Source organism: Danio rerio, chromosome 7, assembly GCF_049306965.1.
Source record: "Danio rerio strain Tuebingen ecotype United States chromosome 7, GRCz12tu, whole genome shotgun sequence".
Classification (NCBI taxonomy): domain Eukaryota; kingdom Metazoa; phylum Chordata; class Actinopteri; order Cypriniformes; family Danionidae; genus Danio; species Danio rerio.
Genome location: NC_133182.1, coordinates 17112501 through 17130038, shown reverse-complemented (window position 1 = coordinate 17130038; position 17538 = coordinate 17112501). Strand labels below are relative to the sequence as shown.

General features: G+C 34.7%; 1 protein-coding gene across 4 annotated transcripts in view; it reads right to left on the bottom strand.

Annotated features, from left to right (window-relative positions):
• The window catches only part of prmt3 (protein arginine methyltransferase 3), a 118346-nt gene that overhangs the window by 86195 nt on the left and 14613 nt on the right, over window positions 1–17538 (bottom strand). For all 4 annotated transcript variants that reach the window (XM_009302968.5, XM_073906554.1, XM_073906553.1 and 1 more), the window contains 2 exon segments: window positions 17509–17538; window positions 3147–3246 (listed from right to left, as the gene is read on the bottom strand). The exon segment at window positions 17509–17538 is cut by the window's right edge and continues 92 nt beyond it. In XM_009302968.5, the coding sequence (XP_009301243.1) occupies window positions 3147–3246; window positions 17509–17538 (130 nt within the window).

The following is a 17538-nucleotide window of genomic DNA, read 5'->3' as shown; positions in this document are numbered from 1 at the left end:
AGCAAGAACAATCAAAGATTAGGTTTTTATGTATTGTATAGTTATTTCAGTTATGTTTATGTAGTTTAGTAAGCCATAACACTTTTTATTTCAGTTTTAGCAATTAAGCTGTTATTTTAAAGATTGTTTTCTTTATTTATTCTTTTTTAGTTTGTTTTGGTTTTAATTTTAAGTTAAAGGTGCAGTAAGTGACATTTCAGAGACATTTTTTGTTGTGCTGGATAAAAGTCTCTTCACATTCCATTGATAATGATTAAAGTAAACGATATAAATGTTTTTATATGTATTTTCATATTGTGAATAAGGCATAAATATAAAAAAAAAAGTTCACCCAATATATATTGTCGGACTGACCAATAACTCAAATTCGACAGGTCAACAAATTTAAATTTGAATTTCTGAGCAGACTCTTTAAGCAGACAGATACGTCACTTGCACGCACATGAAACATGGTTCTACAACTGACAGAGAGACATCAGGCAAACTCTGCATCAACCTGAACCTCGGAACTTTCTGAAAGACCGGCATGGCCTTGTATCCATGAAAAAGACAATTATTTTTTAAAGGGCTTCTGCCAAAAATACAGAATCAAAACTTTTCTAAACCCTAAATCAATATCGTAATTACTTTTGCATGCTGGAGAAAATTGACGTTATGCAGTTCAAAACAACTGTTCTAAAGGACAACAATTCTAAAGGATGACACCACGGCTGAAGAATTACTTTTAGACAGGTATGTTTTAAAACTAATTCGCAAAGCTTATGTAGATTGTGTTCTTGTTTATGAATGTGTTTATATGCACGGAAGTGTTGTTCAGCCACTGAAAACATCCAGCAAAAGATTAGCTATTTTCAAGTTCATGGAGTACCTTTTACAACATCGATAATATAGTTGGTTAAATAGACCTGAGCATTCGTTTAGAAGCTGAAAACAAGCGATGTACGAGGATCAGCGAGCACAATTGAAAATTAAGTCACTCGCTGGCTTGGTAACGTAACGTTTTTAGCTCTGCTTTTTTTCTGATATAATTTTTATTTAGTTTAATAACAAAACATGAGTAAATGTGCTCTTCCATCTAACCAGCTTTACTGAGGTGAATTTGATTTATATTCACATTTGTTGATTTTTGAACAGTGACAGCCTGTGACAGTTTTGGGGAAATATAATTTTGCGTTTGCACATTCATGAGGCATGGCTTTTGAAGGCAGGGGAGGGATGTAAAATTTCTAAGCTATCATGCTACTGCTAGCATTCTGGCAGATCACCTCCTGCACCTTTAAACTAAATTTTGTGAATTTAAATGTAGAAATTTTGTTAAAATATAGAGTAGATTTAGTCATTTAATGCATCCTATTGTCACTTTTGTACTTTATCAATAAACAATTTAATACTTAGTGATGTTTATTTGGTTTAGTAAGCCATAATACTTTCTCTTTAAATTTTAGTTTTAGTAATTAAGTTATAGCATTTTAAAGATTGTTTTCCTTTTTCTTATTTTAGCTTGTTTTGGTTTTAATTTTAGGTTAAACTAAATTTGTTAATTTGAATTAGGATTTTTTATTTCAAATAAACAGTAGATTTAGTAATTTTAATGCATATCTTTTATTACTTTTAATTAATTTATTTAATTTCAGCCTTCTTTTTTTTCCAAAGTATGAGTTTTATCAGATTTCTGTGTAATATTCAATCTCTTTTAACAAGAGTTTGTTCAAAAGTGCTGGTTCAGATCATTTGTGAAATATCATAATAAAAAATAAAACAAATTCCCAACACGTAGTGGTGTAATGTAATGTGTATTTATATAGTGCATTTATTGTGTATGGCTATACACCCAAAGCGCTTTACAATCATGAGGGGGGTCTCTCCACACCACCAACAATGTGCAGCATCCACTTGGATGATGCGACGGCTGCCACAGGACAACAGCACCAGTGCGCACATCGCACACCAGAAATTGGAGGAGCGGAGAGACAGTGATGGAGCCAATTCGGTGGATGGGGATGATTGGGCAGCCATGACGGTTAAGGGCCGATGAAGGGTATTTGGTCAGGACACCAGGGTTACACCCCTACTCTTTATGAGAACTGCCATGGGATTTCTAATGACCACAGAGAGTCAGGACCTCGGTTCAACGTCTCTTCTGAAAGACGGCGCTCACTGACAGTATAGTGTCCCCTTCACTATACTGGGGCATCAGAACACAGGTTGAGTGCTTCCTACTGGCCTCACTAACATGACTTCCAACAGCAACCTAGTTTTCCCATGTGGTCTCCCATCCAGGTACTGAACAGGCTCAGCCCTGCTTAGCTTCAGTGAGTAACCGGTCTTTGGCTGCAGGGTGATATGGCTGTGGCCGTTCAGTAAAATTCTACAATACTTTTATGCCCTAAATTTTCCAATGAAAGAAATATACTACAAACACAAAACCAAAAAAAAAACTAATGTTTTATAACCAACTACAGAGACCATTCGTATAGTATTAAAGACTAAACTAGGGGAACAAAATTAAATGCTTTTTTTGCAAGTAAAAATAGATCAAATAAACAATAAATCTATTTTTAAAAAGTATCAAAAACGAATGTAATATTCAATGTCATTTAATAATATCTAATAGTTTGTTCAAAAGTGCTGGTTCAGATAAGCAGTAAAATAACATAAAAAACTGTAACAAATTTTAACCACATTCAGTAAAATTCTACTTTCAGCCAAGATAAATTGATGTGCAAATGAACGTGCATCTCTTAAACCTTCACATATTCATCATCAGTCATGTCTAAATAAATGAGGAGTGTTGTTTGGCTTCTTAAATGAGCATGAAAGTTATGCCATTATGAATTATGCCCGCAATATATCTAGTATCAATCAACAATACATTTCAGCTTTTTCATCTGCCAACCCCTGAGCAGGTTCTGAAAAGGGAAATGACTGGGCAGAAAAGAAATTTGCTGACACATTTACTTCCTTTATGCCTGATTTTGGGTAAAAACCAACTGTAATTGCTGTGAATGCAGAGCTTTAAGGCAAAGCTGGCCATTATGCTTTAATGAGCAGGGCATTTTGTTGCAAAATAATTGTATGTTCAATGCATTTTTTTTCTCTAAGGGAAGCATTTTAACATATTTCCATATTAACAATCATCCACTTACCATCCACTCTGAAATGATGATGTCCACTTTCTCTACTGGAAGGTCAATTTCCTCGATCCGGCCCTTGATCAGTGTGATGGTGTCTTCAAGATTATTTGATCTAGACATAGATGCAAGTACATTTTAAAACAGCAGCATCACACATTAGTATACTCATTAGCACTTTACAGAATGATTGCATTTGATACAATTAGCTAGCATGTACTAACAGTGCGCATAGTAAATTTAAAGAATGTATTAATCGTTTTTAACAATTATTTTTACCATCATTAAAATTAAATGGTTGTACCTGTTAATGGCATTCAATGAACATAATTGTGTCTAGCTAAAATCAACAAAGTATTTAATTAAAATGAACAAAATCTGATTAATATATTGGTTATATTTAGGCAGTTAACATTTCATGGTGGAGAAGGGAATAAGCTGAAGGAAAGTGAAGAGTCATTAATTAAATTTACTAAATTAAATTCAATTAAACAGTTCAGCCCTGCTTCACATTTTTGTTGAAAAACGAAAATTTTTCAATCAAATGCAAAAATAATTTTAAAAGTTAATTGCTAAATTATAGCTAACTAGAGTTAACTTAAGTATCACTAATTAAATTAATTAATAATTAAATGATTGTTAACCCTTAAAGACCTAGAGGTATTTTGTGGGCACCTAATGGGCCTATATTATTATTATTTTTTTAAAGCAGTTTTATTTTTATTTTAGCAGTCAGACTCAAGTGTCATATATTATTTTAAACAGGAGAACCTGAAGTTTCAATCTGTATCATTTAAAGGTCCAGTCTAAAACTTTTTTTGGTCCAAAAACATATGAACAGACAGAAAATATTCCAGAATTTTCCAGAAACGATTTTTTAAAAAAGTGGCATTTTCTAGTTATTACAAACAAAACCTTATGAAGTTTGTTTTTCTTTCTTTAGAAATACATGTTATGATGTTTTATACTTCCAAAATAAATTTTGTCTACATCCACCATTACCTGAGCAAGTTATAGCAATTTATTTCAATGTTATTCCAAGGCGTTTTTCAATGGCGGGAAAAAATGCATTTATTTACTGACAATGTATTTGCCCAAAAGTTCTGGGAATGAACTAAACAGAAAAAAATGTTACAAAATAACAGAACACTGAAGCAAATTTGACTTTTTCCAAATATTATATTTTTAGTTACCATAAACAACACCACTTATAATGAACAAATATAAAATAAGAAAATAATAAATAATGCGTCAAAGTCCAAATAAACATGGTGCAAATCCTCAGTAAATAAAATAGATATAAATATTTACTATACTATAAATAGTTACATAACTAAACTAGATTCAATATGGACCATCCTTAGGTTTTATGTGCCAGCATGGATATGGTTGTCTGTGGATATGGATATGGTTCGCGTGCAATGCAGACAAACAGCCCAACCTTCATTTGCGTCCTTTGAAAACAGCAAGAGCAGCACTTCGTCTTTGCTGTGTCACTGTTTTGTCATGTTTTAGTGCTGTTGTGCATGCAAAAGTACTTAGTATGAGAATTATTTCATGCAAAACTTTTTTTTTTTTTTGCGTTTTATTTAGCCGCGCGTAAATGTGCAGCCTATCTCTCATTCAGTGTTGTTCAAATAGCTGATTGTTGGTTCACAAAGCGAAACCTATGCTTATTGGTTGAGATAGAGCGAGTTTGAACCAATCTGGGCATGGAGGAGGGACAATGCATCCATGTATCATGTCTGATTTGTCCGGAGAGACAAGTGACGAGCGTCCCTTTGTCAAATCAGCGGTCAAAATTTGATGACGTAACCACACTGATTCCGGAGCCTCTGAAAGTACGTGAATGTAATGTGATAAAGCGCTGGAAAGCTGAGATTCTCTTCTTTATGCCAATCTTTGAATTGTATGGATCGAATCAGCGGATCAAAAGTTATTAAACATTTAAGAGCAATACTTATTTTTAGCCGCGGGCGGCTGTCTCGGTCTTTAAGGGTTAAACTTAAACAAAATTATATACAATTAACATAAATTAAAGTTGCAATTTTGTTAAATTAATTATAATTAACTAATATGAAAAGTTTGTAACAGGTGTCCAATTAAACAAAACTGAAATTAAAAAGAAACTGTTAAAGGTGCTGCATGTGTTTTTGACTTTTCTAAAGCATAAAAATACCCTTATATTCTTGCAGAGATTAAAGAAACATGCTTGTTCTTCTGAAAAACAATGCTGAAGTCTGCTGAAAATGTGCATTATGTGCCAGAATTGCTGTGTTTGTTTTGGTTTTTTGAACCTGCCCAACGCCAGTTTAGCCATTTATATTTCAGCATCCTGGGTTGCCCTTGTGTGTGTATTTCAGTCAGAAAAGCTCTCTCAAAGTGTACCACAACTGAAATGCAACCTCCGGTGGACAGTAGCAGACTTCGAAATGAGACGCAGATTCACATGAGATGGTTATTAACAAAGACAATAGAATACACAAGACATGTCACTCCTATCTTTTTGAATGGGGAAAAGTGTAACAGTCAATATGGTGAATAAAGCCCTGCCTACAAATAGAGGAGCCAATCATTGATCATTATATGATGAATGAATGCTGCCTCCTAGTACATGAGCCAATTATCGATTGTTAAAGACTGACAACACTCCAGGGACCAGACGTGAGTTTCTGCAGATTTTGTGTGATTCGGACGTTTAAAAATAAATTTAAAGACACAAGTTTTTGTTTAATTTTATTGATGATTTTTTAATATGAAATTCAATGTTCGGCAAGCAGTTTTGAAGAATTTGATGTTTCCCCAATCAAACAGAATGCCCAAGCATACTGCCCAAGAAGCGTTTTAAAGATGGCCGCCAAGTGAAACAACTTGCCTTAAAGGGACTTTAATTAATTAGCAAATAACATAAACATCACAAACGTAAACAATAGGCAAGTAGGTAACATTGTTACATCGTGTCCTAACAATATCGCAATTAGCCATTTGAAAAAAAAATCCATTTGGTCAAGAAAATTTAAATAGAGCCATTCAGAAGCACAGAACTGCACCTACTGCACTTCACCTAAATGGTAAGGTTTACATTCTAACATATTATTTAACATTATTAAATGTAGATGCTGAATCACTGATATGTGTTGGTTTGCACTAGATCACAGTTCTTAGGTTCAAATTATTTATTTTCAAGATTTGAGGTAAATTATCTGCTGCTGTTTTCAGTAGTATGGCAATAAATGTCATGTAAAACAGCATTCAGACTCACATTACTAGCCTTTAACACGGTATAAAGGACATGAGTTGTATCTGAGGTGATCATTGTCAGTTTACTGTTGTTCAGCTGCAAGAAATAGAAGCTGTTTCTAATTTATAAATTCAAGGAGTTGGTTAGAACAAAAACTCCTTTTAATAAGGAAAATCTTCCTTTTATTGTGGGCTGTTGCTTTTATTAAGAACACAATTTAAATCAGCCTTTTGGCTTGATAGTCAGACTCACTCTTGCACTGTAGATGTCGTCAATCTGGCGACCTGCGCTTGTGTGTTTTGAACCAGGAGTGCAATACCTAGTTCAACCACTGGGTGTCAAACTTACATACAGCACCTTTAAATAATCTTTTTGACATTTCCAATGGAAGAAAAGAGGGAATACAACAAACACAGAACAAAAAACATGTAAGAGCAAAAATGATAAATGAAATGTTTACTTTCCAGATCTTGGCTTTCTTTGTGATAAAACAAATAAAATGAATGAAAATTCTATTAAAAAAACGTAGCAAATATGAATAAAAAAACTAATTTAATAACCTAAATTGCAAAGGTGCACGTGACTAGTTTAAAGACCTCGTCTGACTGAGACAAAGACTGTTAATTACTCTAATTAGCCTGGGAGTCAATATCCCTCAAAGAGCGGCTGCTAATTAATCCAAATTACCCACACAGCAGTGAAAACTCACTACGACAACAACACCACCAAACCGTCCCGAACTGACAGCGCCTCCCCCATGACCTCTGGCACCGAGGGTCAACAAACTACACACACACACACACACACACACACACACACACACACACACACACACACACACACACACACACACACACACACACACACACACACACACACACACACACACACACACACACACACACACACACACACACACACACACACCCTCCTTATTTAAATGATCGCTCCCTTTCTGACCGGTAACCCTGAGCATCAATCTCTCTAAATACTCCATTATCATGACAGCTAATGTTACTAGGGACAGAGTCATTACTCAAGGCTGCGCTGCGCATTTCTGCCCAACCGATCCTTATCTGAGCACCTCCGCGCTATCACACTTTTCCAGAGTCCCATTGTAGAGCTCGCTCCATCCGCCGAGCCAAACACTAATCTCATTACTGGGTTAATTTAGAGGACAATGTCAGCAACGCGGGAAAAATGGAAGGAGGAGGAGGAGAGAGGGATTTGGGACAGTTTAATACTTCCCTTCGTCCAGTTTAGGGAATATGAGCCAAGGATATCGATCCTCTGGGACTGGTGATTGGATTTAAGATGTGAGGAGATGATGATAAACTGGATTAGCTAGTAAATGAGCAGCATGACTGGTGTTAAACAGTGTAATCTAGGGAGTAATGTGGACTTCATTTGGGATTATATGGTTTAACGCTCATGAAACGTTAATAAAGACGTGTACAGAACAAAGTCAGGGTTTCATTTCACAGAATGCAAGGATCTGATTCTGGATTATTGTTGCTTTAGTGTCTTATTCAGAATATACAAGAATATATTTGTAATTACAAACTTTTTAATTGGGCGGCATGGTGGCTCAGTGGTTAGCACTGTCACCTCACAGCAAGATGGTCACTGGTTCGAGTCCTAGCTGTGCCAGTTCAGGGTTCAACGCTAAGAATTTTTTCTACTGGCCCGATCGGGCCAGTGGTTCTGATTTTTACTTGCCCTGCCCAAATTTTCACTGGCCCCACCAAAAAAAAAGAAGTTAATAGCTATTTGAATGTGCGTGTGTGTGTGTGTATACACACACACACACACACACACACACACACACACACACACACACACACACACACACACACACACACACACACACACACACCCTAAATCCCCCCTAAATTATTAGCACCCCTGTTTATTTTTCCCCCCAATTTCTATTTAACAGAGAACAGATTTTCTCAGCACATTTCTAAATATAATAGTTTTAATAACTCATCTCTAATAACTGATTTATTTTATCTTTTATTATTTTTCAAGACACTTTTATACAGCTTAAAGTGACATTTAAAGGCTTAACTAGGGTAATTAGGTTAACTAGGCAGGTTAGGGTAATTAGGCAAGTCATTGCATAACAATGGTTTGTTCTGTAGACAGTCTGAAAAACAATTAGCTTAAGAGGCTAATAAATTTTACCTTAAAATGGTTAAAAAATGCTTTTATTCTAGCCAAAATAAAACAAATAAGATTTTGTTCAGAGGAAAAAATATTATCAGACAAACTATCAAAACTATTTCTTTGCTCTGTTAAACATCATTTAGAAAATATTTTAAAAAGAAAAAACAAAAAACAAAAGGGGGCTAATAAATCTGTATATATATTTACGGTAATTTTTAAAATGTTTTTTAAGGAAAATTATTCATTTCATCAAGGCTATATTTATAAATGTAAAAAAGGTTTAATTGTTAAATATTTATCAAAATTTTAAATAACTGCTTTGTTATTGTATGTAGTTTCAAATAAAATCATTACTCCAGACATTATTGATTTTATAACTATTACCATTAATAAATATAACAATAATTAATATTAGTGATTTCTGAAGGATCATGTGACTGGAGTAATGAAGCTGAAATTTCATCTTTAAACTCACTGGAATAAATGAATAAATTATATGATAAACTACTTTTGAACAGTTATTTTATGGTGCAACATTTCACAATTTGTATTTATGATGAAATAATTGCAGCCTTGGTGAGCAGAAGAAGCTTGTTTTAACATATTTAATCACACTGACCCCAAACTTTTGACCAGTTGTGTATAGAATATTTTATAAGTGAAAATGTGCACTAAAATTTTAACAACCCACAGACATCGTCACCGAATACAAATCGAGGTCAGACTTTCTCATATATACAGAGCCTCATTTCAATTGTCAGGTTTTGTAGAAATCGATCTATTGAATTAATCAATCTATTAAAGAAACGTTGACTATAATTCTGTATTTTAGGCTTAAATTATAGAGAGACATAGCAGATGAACCGAGACTGCATCAGATCAATGTAAATCTTTCTTTAGAGCTGTCAGTGCGGAAATGAACAAAACAACAGGCCTAATACAACATATTATACGATTAAAATATGGAAAAATTAACAGATAGTAATTTCGGTCAACTTTCCTGACGGATAAACCGAGATCAGGCTGGATAAACAGCTCTCGGTAATATTTCAGCATGCTTTTACTTTCGCATTTACCGGTAAGAATGACATCTCGCCCAGCTCATCATTCTCTCTTCATATAGCCGTATATATGGCTATTACATGATCATAATATACTGTGATATAGCCTGGGTCGTTAGTTCGTTGCATTGTTTTGTTTTCTCGCTACAATCGATCCGCTCAATAGGACAGAGACCGCGTCTCATTCAGGCGATCTTGGACTGATTGATTTGGCGCGGAAGCGAGCGCAACTGCTGGATATATGCCAAAAAAACGCGCTGAAATGGGTGAAACGAGACAGATTCCGAAACAAACATCTATGTGTAAAAGCACCGTAAGATTGTATTTGCACACAATTGACAGACAGTCGCAGCAAGCAGCTCTGGCTCGATCTGGCAGGCAAAAAGGCAGCAGCTGGCCCGATCAGGCCAGTAACATTCTGTACACTGGCCCGAGTGTCTCGCACGCTGGCCCCGGGCCATCGGGCAGTCCTTATTGTCGAGCCCTGCAGTTGGTGTTTCTGTGTAGAGTTTGCATATTCCTCCCGTGTTTTTGGAAACCAAAATTGCCCATAGTGTATGAGTATGTGTGAATGAGTGTGTATGGGTGTTTCACAGTAATGGGCTGCAGCTGGAAGGGCATCCGCTGCGTAAAATGTTGGAACAGTTGGTGGTTCATTCCACTGTTGCAACCCCTCATAAATAAGGGACTAAGCAGAACGAAAATGAACGAATTAACTTTTTAATGGGCAAAAGCAATTAGGACCACATATCTCAACATAAACATTTAGATTATTTGTCATAAAAGGATTTACATACGACATTTTTGCACAAATATTATTTATATAGATAGTGCTTAGCATAATTAAAAAAAAAAAAAAAACTCTTAAAAAATTTAAATTGTTAGAATTTCACAGGGAATATAGACAATATATTATGGTACACTTGAAGAAAACTGTTTATAATCTTTATAAATTTTATAATCTCTCTATAATCTGTAATAATCTTTAGGAATATGAAGAAAATGCAGTTATTGTATTGGATTGATAGATAGATTGATAGATAGCGGCCACATTCAATTCGCATTAGATCAATGGATAGAACCACATTCGATTCGCTGATGACATCTTCATGTTCGCCTACAACGTACAAACTGCTGAGTCAATGCAACAAGAACTAAACAACGCTAGTGTAAATGTCAACCTGTGAATCAACAGGAAAAAGACCCATGCGATGAAGCACAGCAGCTGCGCCAATGGAAACACCAAGCCATCGATTTTGTTGACAAATAGGTCTACCTGGGCCAACAAGTCACCAACGATCACAAAATCAACAATGAGATCCACAGACGACACAGCACAGCATGGAATAGAGTTAAAAACATACAAGTCCTGACAAAAACTAAAACTGTGAAACCCGCAGTCAACTCTTTAGCTCCACCGTTCTTCCTACACTTAACTATAGCGGTGAAACATGGAAAATGTGAAAAACGGAAGAAAAGAAGCTATAGGCAACACAAACAGCGATTGAGCAGCAAATCCTGAAGATCTGACTCTGACTTTGTTTAGATTGATGTGTTTTATCTTTAAAATGGCGTTTTAGAATAAATAACGATCCACATCCATAAAGGAGTTTCATCTTATGTTTCTGAGAAGATCTCCATTCACAATACACCAATGAAAACACACAACACGTGACCACTGCACACTCTGTCATGCGCTGCAGCGTATGCGGACGTCTGAGCTCCAGGTAGTCAGCAGGTGCTTTGAGCACATCTATCCAGGTGAGAGCAGTGCACATCAGACAGTTCATCAAGGATATCCCACTGGATCTCATCTCATTATAATTGTTAAATGTGATGTTTAATTCATCTTGTCTATATCTAACGACATATTCACTGTATTTGGTCTTTTGTATTTATCACTTGTTCTCAATACCACGTGTTTTGGCTGAGCACAAAGATAAGCTAATATATCAATTTATGCAACCAGGTACACCGATTCTGCACATTTGACTGATTGCTAGCCTTTAATTTCTCTATTGTATAAACTTATTGTAGGTTATACTTTTATAATGGCCATTATTGATTATTAAAACTGATATTCAGCAAAACAGAGGGTATGTTTCATATTTTTCAATGAAAATGAAAAGAGACATATGTTATAGGCTGTTTTGTTATAAATATGCATACAGTGAAGATGACGGTCATATGAATATGTAGCTACACTATGCCATTTTTGGTGTCTGTTAAGTTGTTAATATCAAAATGAAAAAAGGCAGTTCCTTATATCATGTTTTCACATTTCTTACAAAAAAAAAAATGAAACAACATAGCCAAACACTGATCCCTTTATAGATTTACCTGACGTTTCCTCAGGAGTTTGTTCTCCATATTAAACTTGTGAAGTCTGAACTTACAAGGAAACTCTGTGTACTTAATATTGAGAAAATCCCCAATCAGCCTCAGTTTTCAGATGATGCCCGTTTTCTCCCCCATCCACACTGACATGGAGCAGCAGCATATAAAAATGAAAACGGCCTCTTCAGTGTTTCCAAAATGCTTTGTTTTTGGGGCTCGAAAACTCCGGGGTTGTGAGGACAGAAGTTTAAAATAAATTGTGTGGAACCCTGCATCTTTTTTTACAACTGTTAGATGACTCGAACAAGAGAGGCCCTGATCATCTACAGAATAATTCATACAGAATAAATTGTAAACTCTACAGAAGGTGGCTGAACAACCTGCTCCTCCACAACGGCAGATAAACTGGGTCTTCATTTATCAAAATAACAGCTGAATTTTATAAAATATGTTTATCTTGACTTTTCCCTTTTAATAAACTTTTATTTAATATTTTCCCCAACATATTAATTTGGGTGTAGACATTTTTGCACTGAGTTTTTGCTAGATTAGTTCCAGTCTTGGCTTCGATACGGACTAATCTAATGCACACATGTATTATTGTCAAGCATCCTATAGAAAATATTCACTTAAGAGAAATCTATTTCACGTAAAAAGGCTTTATTCATCAGTTCAACTGCCTTTAACACTTTTTTTTTTTGCCAGGGAAATTAGATGACAATGTTAGTGATAATAATCAATAATTAGAGAACAATGTCAGTGATGCAGGAGAAACAGGAGGGATTTGGGACCGTTTAATCCTACACTTTCACATGGTTAAGAGATATTGATCTTTTGGATTTAATTATTGATTTTATGAGGTTAGGTGATGATGATATACTGGATTAGAAAGTAAATTAACAGCATGCTTGCTGCTAAACAATGTAATCTGGGAAGCAATGTAGTAGTTTATGGACATTATGTGGATTTATTAGGCTCCTAAAACATTAACAAAGATGCTTATGAAACAAAAACAGGGTTTTATTTCACAGACAGAAAGGATTTGATGATAAATATAACACCAAATAAAAAATAATCCAGATCAAAGATTAACTTACAATAAAATAATTATAATAAATGAATTATAACTTTATTGTAAAACTTCAGTATTCAATAAGCAAAGGCAATTACGATCCATTAATCTAAAATGTTTAGTACATTATTTGTTATGAAAGAATTTATTTAGGCCAAGGACAGTGTTAGCGATGCAGGAGAAACAGGAGGGATTTGGGATAGCTTAATCCTACACTTGCTAACGGTTCAGAGATATTGACCTTTTGGGATTAATGATTGGATTTAAGTGGTGAGGTGATGATGATGACTGGATTGCCTAGTAAATGACCAGCATGATTGGTGTTAAACGATGTAATCCGGGGAATAAGTGTATCAGATTGTAGGGATCATGTGGGATTATATGGATTTCTGTAAATGCTTTCAAAGTGTTAATAAAGACACACTGTATTTCACTGCATACAATGAAGATCTGATTAAATAAAACATTAGAAGACTAATACATTTTCAATTGTTAAAGTAACCAATTAACTTGGTAAGTATGTTTAGAACTATAAGTTATTTATTGTTATTTGAATCTTATTCAACTGCAGTGTTTTTCCTCACTGACAAAAATGAATTATAGCAATTTCTGAGAGACATTTTTAATTAACAAATAATGTAAATGTAAACCTTTCATTGCAGAAATTGAAGTTGGCTTTAAATGCAAAAAAAAAAAAAAAACTAAACTAAACTAAATGTATTGTTTCAATCGCAGTCGTACAAAAATAAAGATTTCACCAATCTTAACCCTGGAGGGGGACTTTATTTAAAGAATAAACAGTTATAAATATTTGGGCATAAGGCCTTATGAACGATTGGGATTTAATATTCATATTGAAAATCTCTTAAAGAAACTAAATTTGGTTTTCTTGTTGGTGTTAGGAAGTATCTTCCTTTCGAAGCAAGAAAAAGAATTATCCAATGCTGTTTCCCTTCAGTGATATATTATGGAGATGTAGTTATATGCATGAAAATCTGTCATTTTAAAAAAGTTGGACAGCATGTATCATGCTGCAATACGATTTGTGATGAATGCATCTTTACGTATCCATCATTGTACTTTGTACAAACTGGTAGGTTGGTTAGTTTTCCCTGTGCAAAAGGAGAAAAATGCACATGCTTCTTTTCACCGCTAGGGCATTATTGGGTAAATTGCCATCTTATATTTGTAAGCTTTTGTAATTTTATATGTGTAGCTAGTAACATGTGATGATGAACCGAAAAATGTTGGAAACTGAAGTTGGATGGATTTGAAAAAACGTGAGGAAGAGTAAATCTTCATTATTAAGTGCTTGCTTAAAGGTATTGTTCACCCAAAATGTAAAATGTACTCACTATTAACTACTTACTTTTGTTTCCTCTTTTGAGTAAGTGAAAGAATTATCCTTTTTGGGTGAACTATCCCTTTCATTATTCAATGTAAAACTAAAAATCTACAAAGATGACTCCCTTCCACACCACAAATGATACATAAAGCAGTTTTCTGTATTTTGTGATTCAAGTTTTTATTTTATTCCCTAATTATTTATGCTTTTAAATTGCATTATGGGACCTTGATCTTTCTTCCAACAACTTTTAACCTTGAAAAGTTTGAAAATGTGACTTTTATAAAATTTTTAATAGTTTAAATTGATATGTTGTTCAATTCAATTCATCGTTATTTCTATAGCGCTTTCACAATGTAGACTGTGTCAAAGCAGCTTAACATAGAAGCCCTAGTAAACTGAAACTGTGTCAGTCCAGTTTTTAAGTTCAGTTTGGTTTAAAATTCACTGCTGAGAGTCCAAACACTGAAGAGCAAATCCATCAATGCACACCTCCACAAGTCTCAAACCAAGCAAGCCAGTGGCGACAGTAGCAAGGAACAAACTTCACCAAATGACGAAAGTGGAGGAAAAAAACCTTTAGAGAAACCAGGCTCAGTTAGTCATGACATTTCTCCTTTATCCAAACTTCTTGTGCAGAACTACAGTCTTCACACTGGAGGCTGGAGAATGCTGGACGTCCATCATGTCATTGTCTGGGCTGATGTTGTATTGACTTTACTCTTCGCGTACGAAGCCATTTGAATTTCTTTGGCTTGAGACTTCTAGTCACATTCACTTACATTCTTTTTTAGATGTTACGCTGCTCGATGTTGCAAACTGATATTTTCTTATTATATTATTCTGCTTTGACAGTATTGTCATGGACAAACTTGTTTGTAGAGCAAGTAGTTTAACCGTTTTCAGCCATTTATTATTCATAGTCATTTCTCCCATTGGCAACTAAATCGGAGCGCATTTCTGCATATTAGAATAAGGTCAATATTACGTTACAAAAACCTTGTAGTAAACTACCAGTAAACTTATTTTTCTACATGTTATTTCTTATATATTATCCAAAACTACTAAAATGTTAATAAAAAGTCACTTTGTTAAACTGTTGACTTTTGATGTTGAAAATTTAAATCTACAGAGCAGAGATAAAAACCACATACTGCCATTCACTGTAAATAACCGCAAAAAAATGAAAACGCAAACTGCTAATTAACATATCGTTTACAGACATGCACTTCTGCCAAAGTGTTTATTTAAATCGCCGTTGCATTTTTATACACATCTACCATTCGTTAAAAAAATGACAGTGAGGGCCTTAATTCTCACCTCTATAAAGCAGCATAAAGCATCATGGATGTCAGTAAAAGCCATCCACACTCATGCAGCACGTAGAGGAGTCCTCAGCACAACAGCGGCCCAGCCAACTGTAAAATTAAACTTCATTTTCCTTTCATCCTCCTGCCTGCACTCACTCCTCAGACTTATATAATAACAATAACCATAATCAAAAAAATAAAAATCTCCCAGAAACACCACATGTGGCAAACACATCTCAACCCCAGCAAATAAAACTGTATTCCCACTCCACGATGAAAGACCCTCGAGGTGAAACATGAGCTCATTTTAATGGGCAGAGAGGCTGTAAACGGAAGCCTGGAGTCCATTTGTAAGTTTAGCGTTTGGGAGATTGGAAGTCGACCGGGTTGAGGTAAATGACAGGCCTTTAGGAACGTGACTGCGGCCCGTAAACACACTGAAGTCAACCACTGAGACAAATAACAGGACTAGTTTGGGGATGAAAATGCCGGGCAATACAGACAGCTGAGGCCGGTTCAGTCTGATGGTGTTTCTAGGTCTCTCAGAGGAGTTACTTAACTTTTTAAGCCAATGCTGCTTTATCACTGAATATTTTAGATACAGGTTGTTTTTTGGTCATGTATTTTACATTGGTGGTGGAATTGTGTTGATTTGTCACTAATGTAATGCACAGCATCTTTCTGGCTAACATACTGCACAAAGAACTTGTCCAAATTGTGCGCATTTCATGCCCAATTAAATTAGATAATTTAATTGTATATACACAGTATATATACACGTTATTACTACTTTTAGACTATATTCAAGTATAAAAGTACAGTGCACATGCTCCATATGTAAAGTTTAAATGTAACACTGAATGTAAAAATGAATGAAAAAATGAAAAATAAATGAATGAAAGAACATGGTTGGAATGTAAATAAATAAAATAAATAAATAAATAAAATAAACAAATATGCTGCAGATGCCCTTCAAGCTGCAGCAAATCACTGGGAAACATCTAAACACAATCATTCACATACATACACTGTACGTGAATACAGGACAATTTAGCCTACCCAATTCACCTATACCACGGAACACCCGGAAGAAACCCACGCCAACACAGGGAGAACATGCAAACTCCACACAGAAATGCCAACTGGCCCAGCCGAGGTTCGAACCAGCGACCTTCTTGCAGTGAGACAATTGTGCCAACTACTGCAAGCCCTTAATGGGAAATTTAATGAATAATATAAATCCTTCTTGTTAACTTCCGGCCGCAACAGTATCTGATGTAGCAACAATTTACTACTACTACTATTGCTGCTACTTATAATGATAATAATAATGATAATAATAATAAATGTGCCAGAAGGTAACAAACAAATGTCAAAAAGCAAAATTATAATTTACAGTATTAATACTTAAAAATAAAAACAAATAAAATAATAATAAAATGTAAATAAATAAATAAAAAATAAAAATAAAATTTATAAAATGTTGAGGTCAGTAAAAATGTTGGCATTACCATTTAAAAATAAACAAAACATATATATGTATATTTGAATAAATTTATTTAAAAATTGTTTGCTATAAAACAAAGTGATCAATGGGTGAAAAAAAGATTTGGAATGGCACGTAAAATAAATAATCTAAATATCATTCTAATAAAAAAGAAAAAAAAAGACTGAATAGTGGATGCCTGAAATCACTAGCTAAAGAACTTCATATTTAGGATGAAGATGCCAAAGATGACCATAGAGTCATCCTAATGCAGAAAAACTACTGAAAACAACTACACTCAAACCCAAAGGGCCTCTCTCTAACATCCTCAAATCTGTTCATTCCTTCAAACTCACCTGACAATGTCCATGGCCTGGTAAATGATC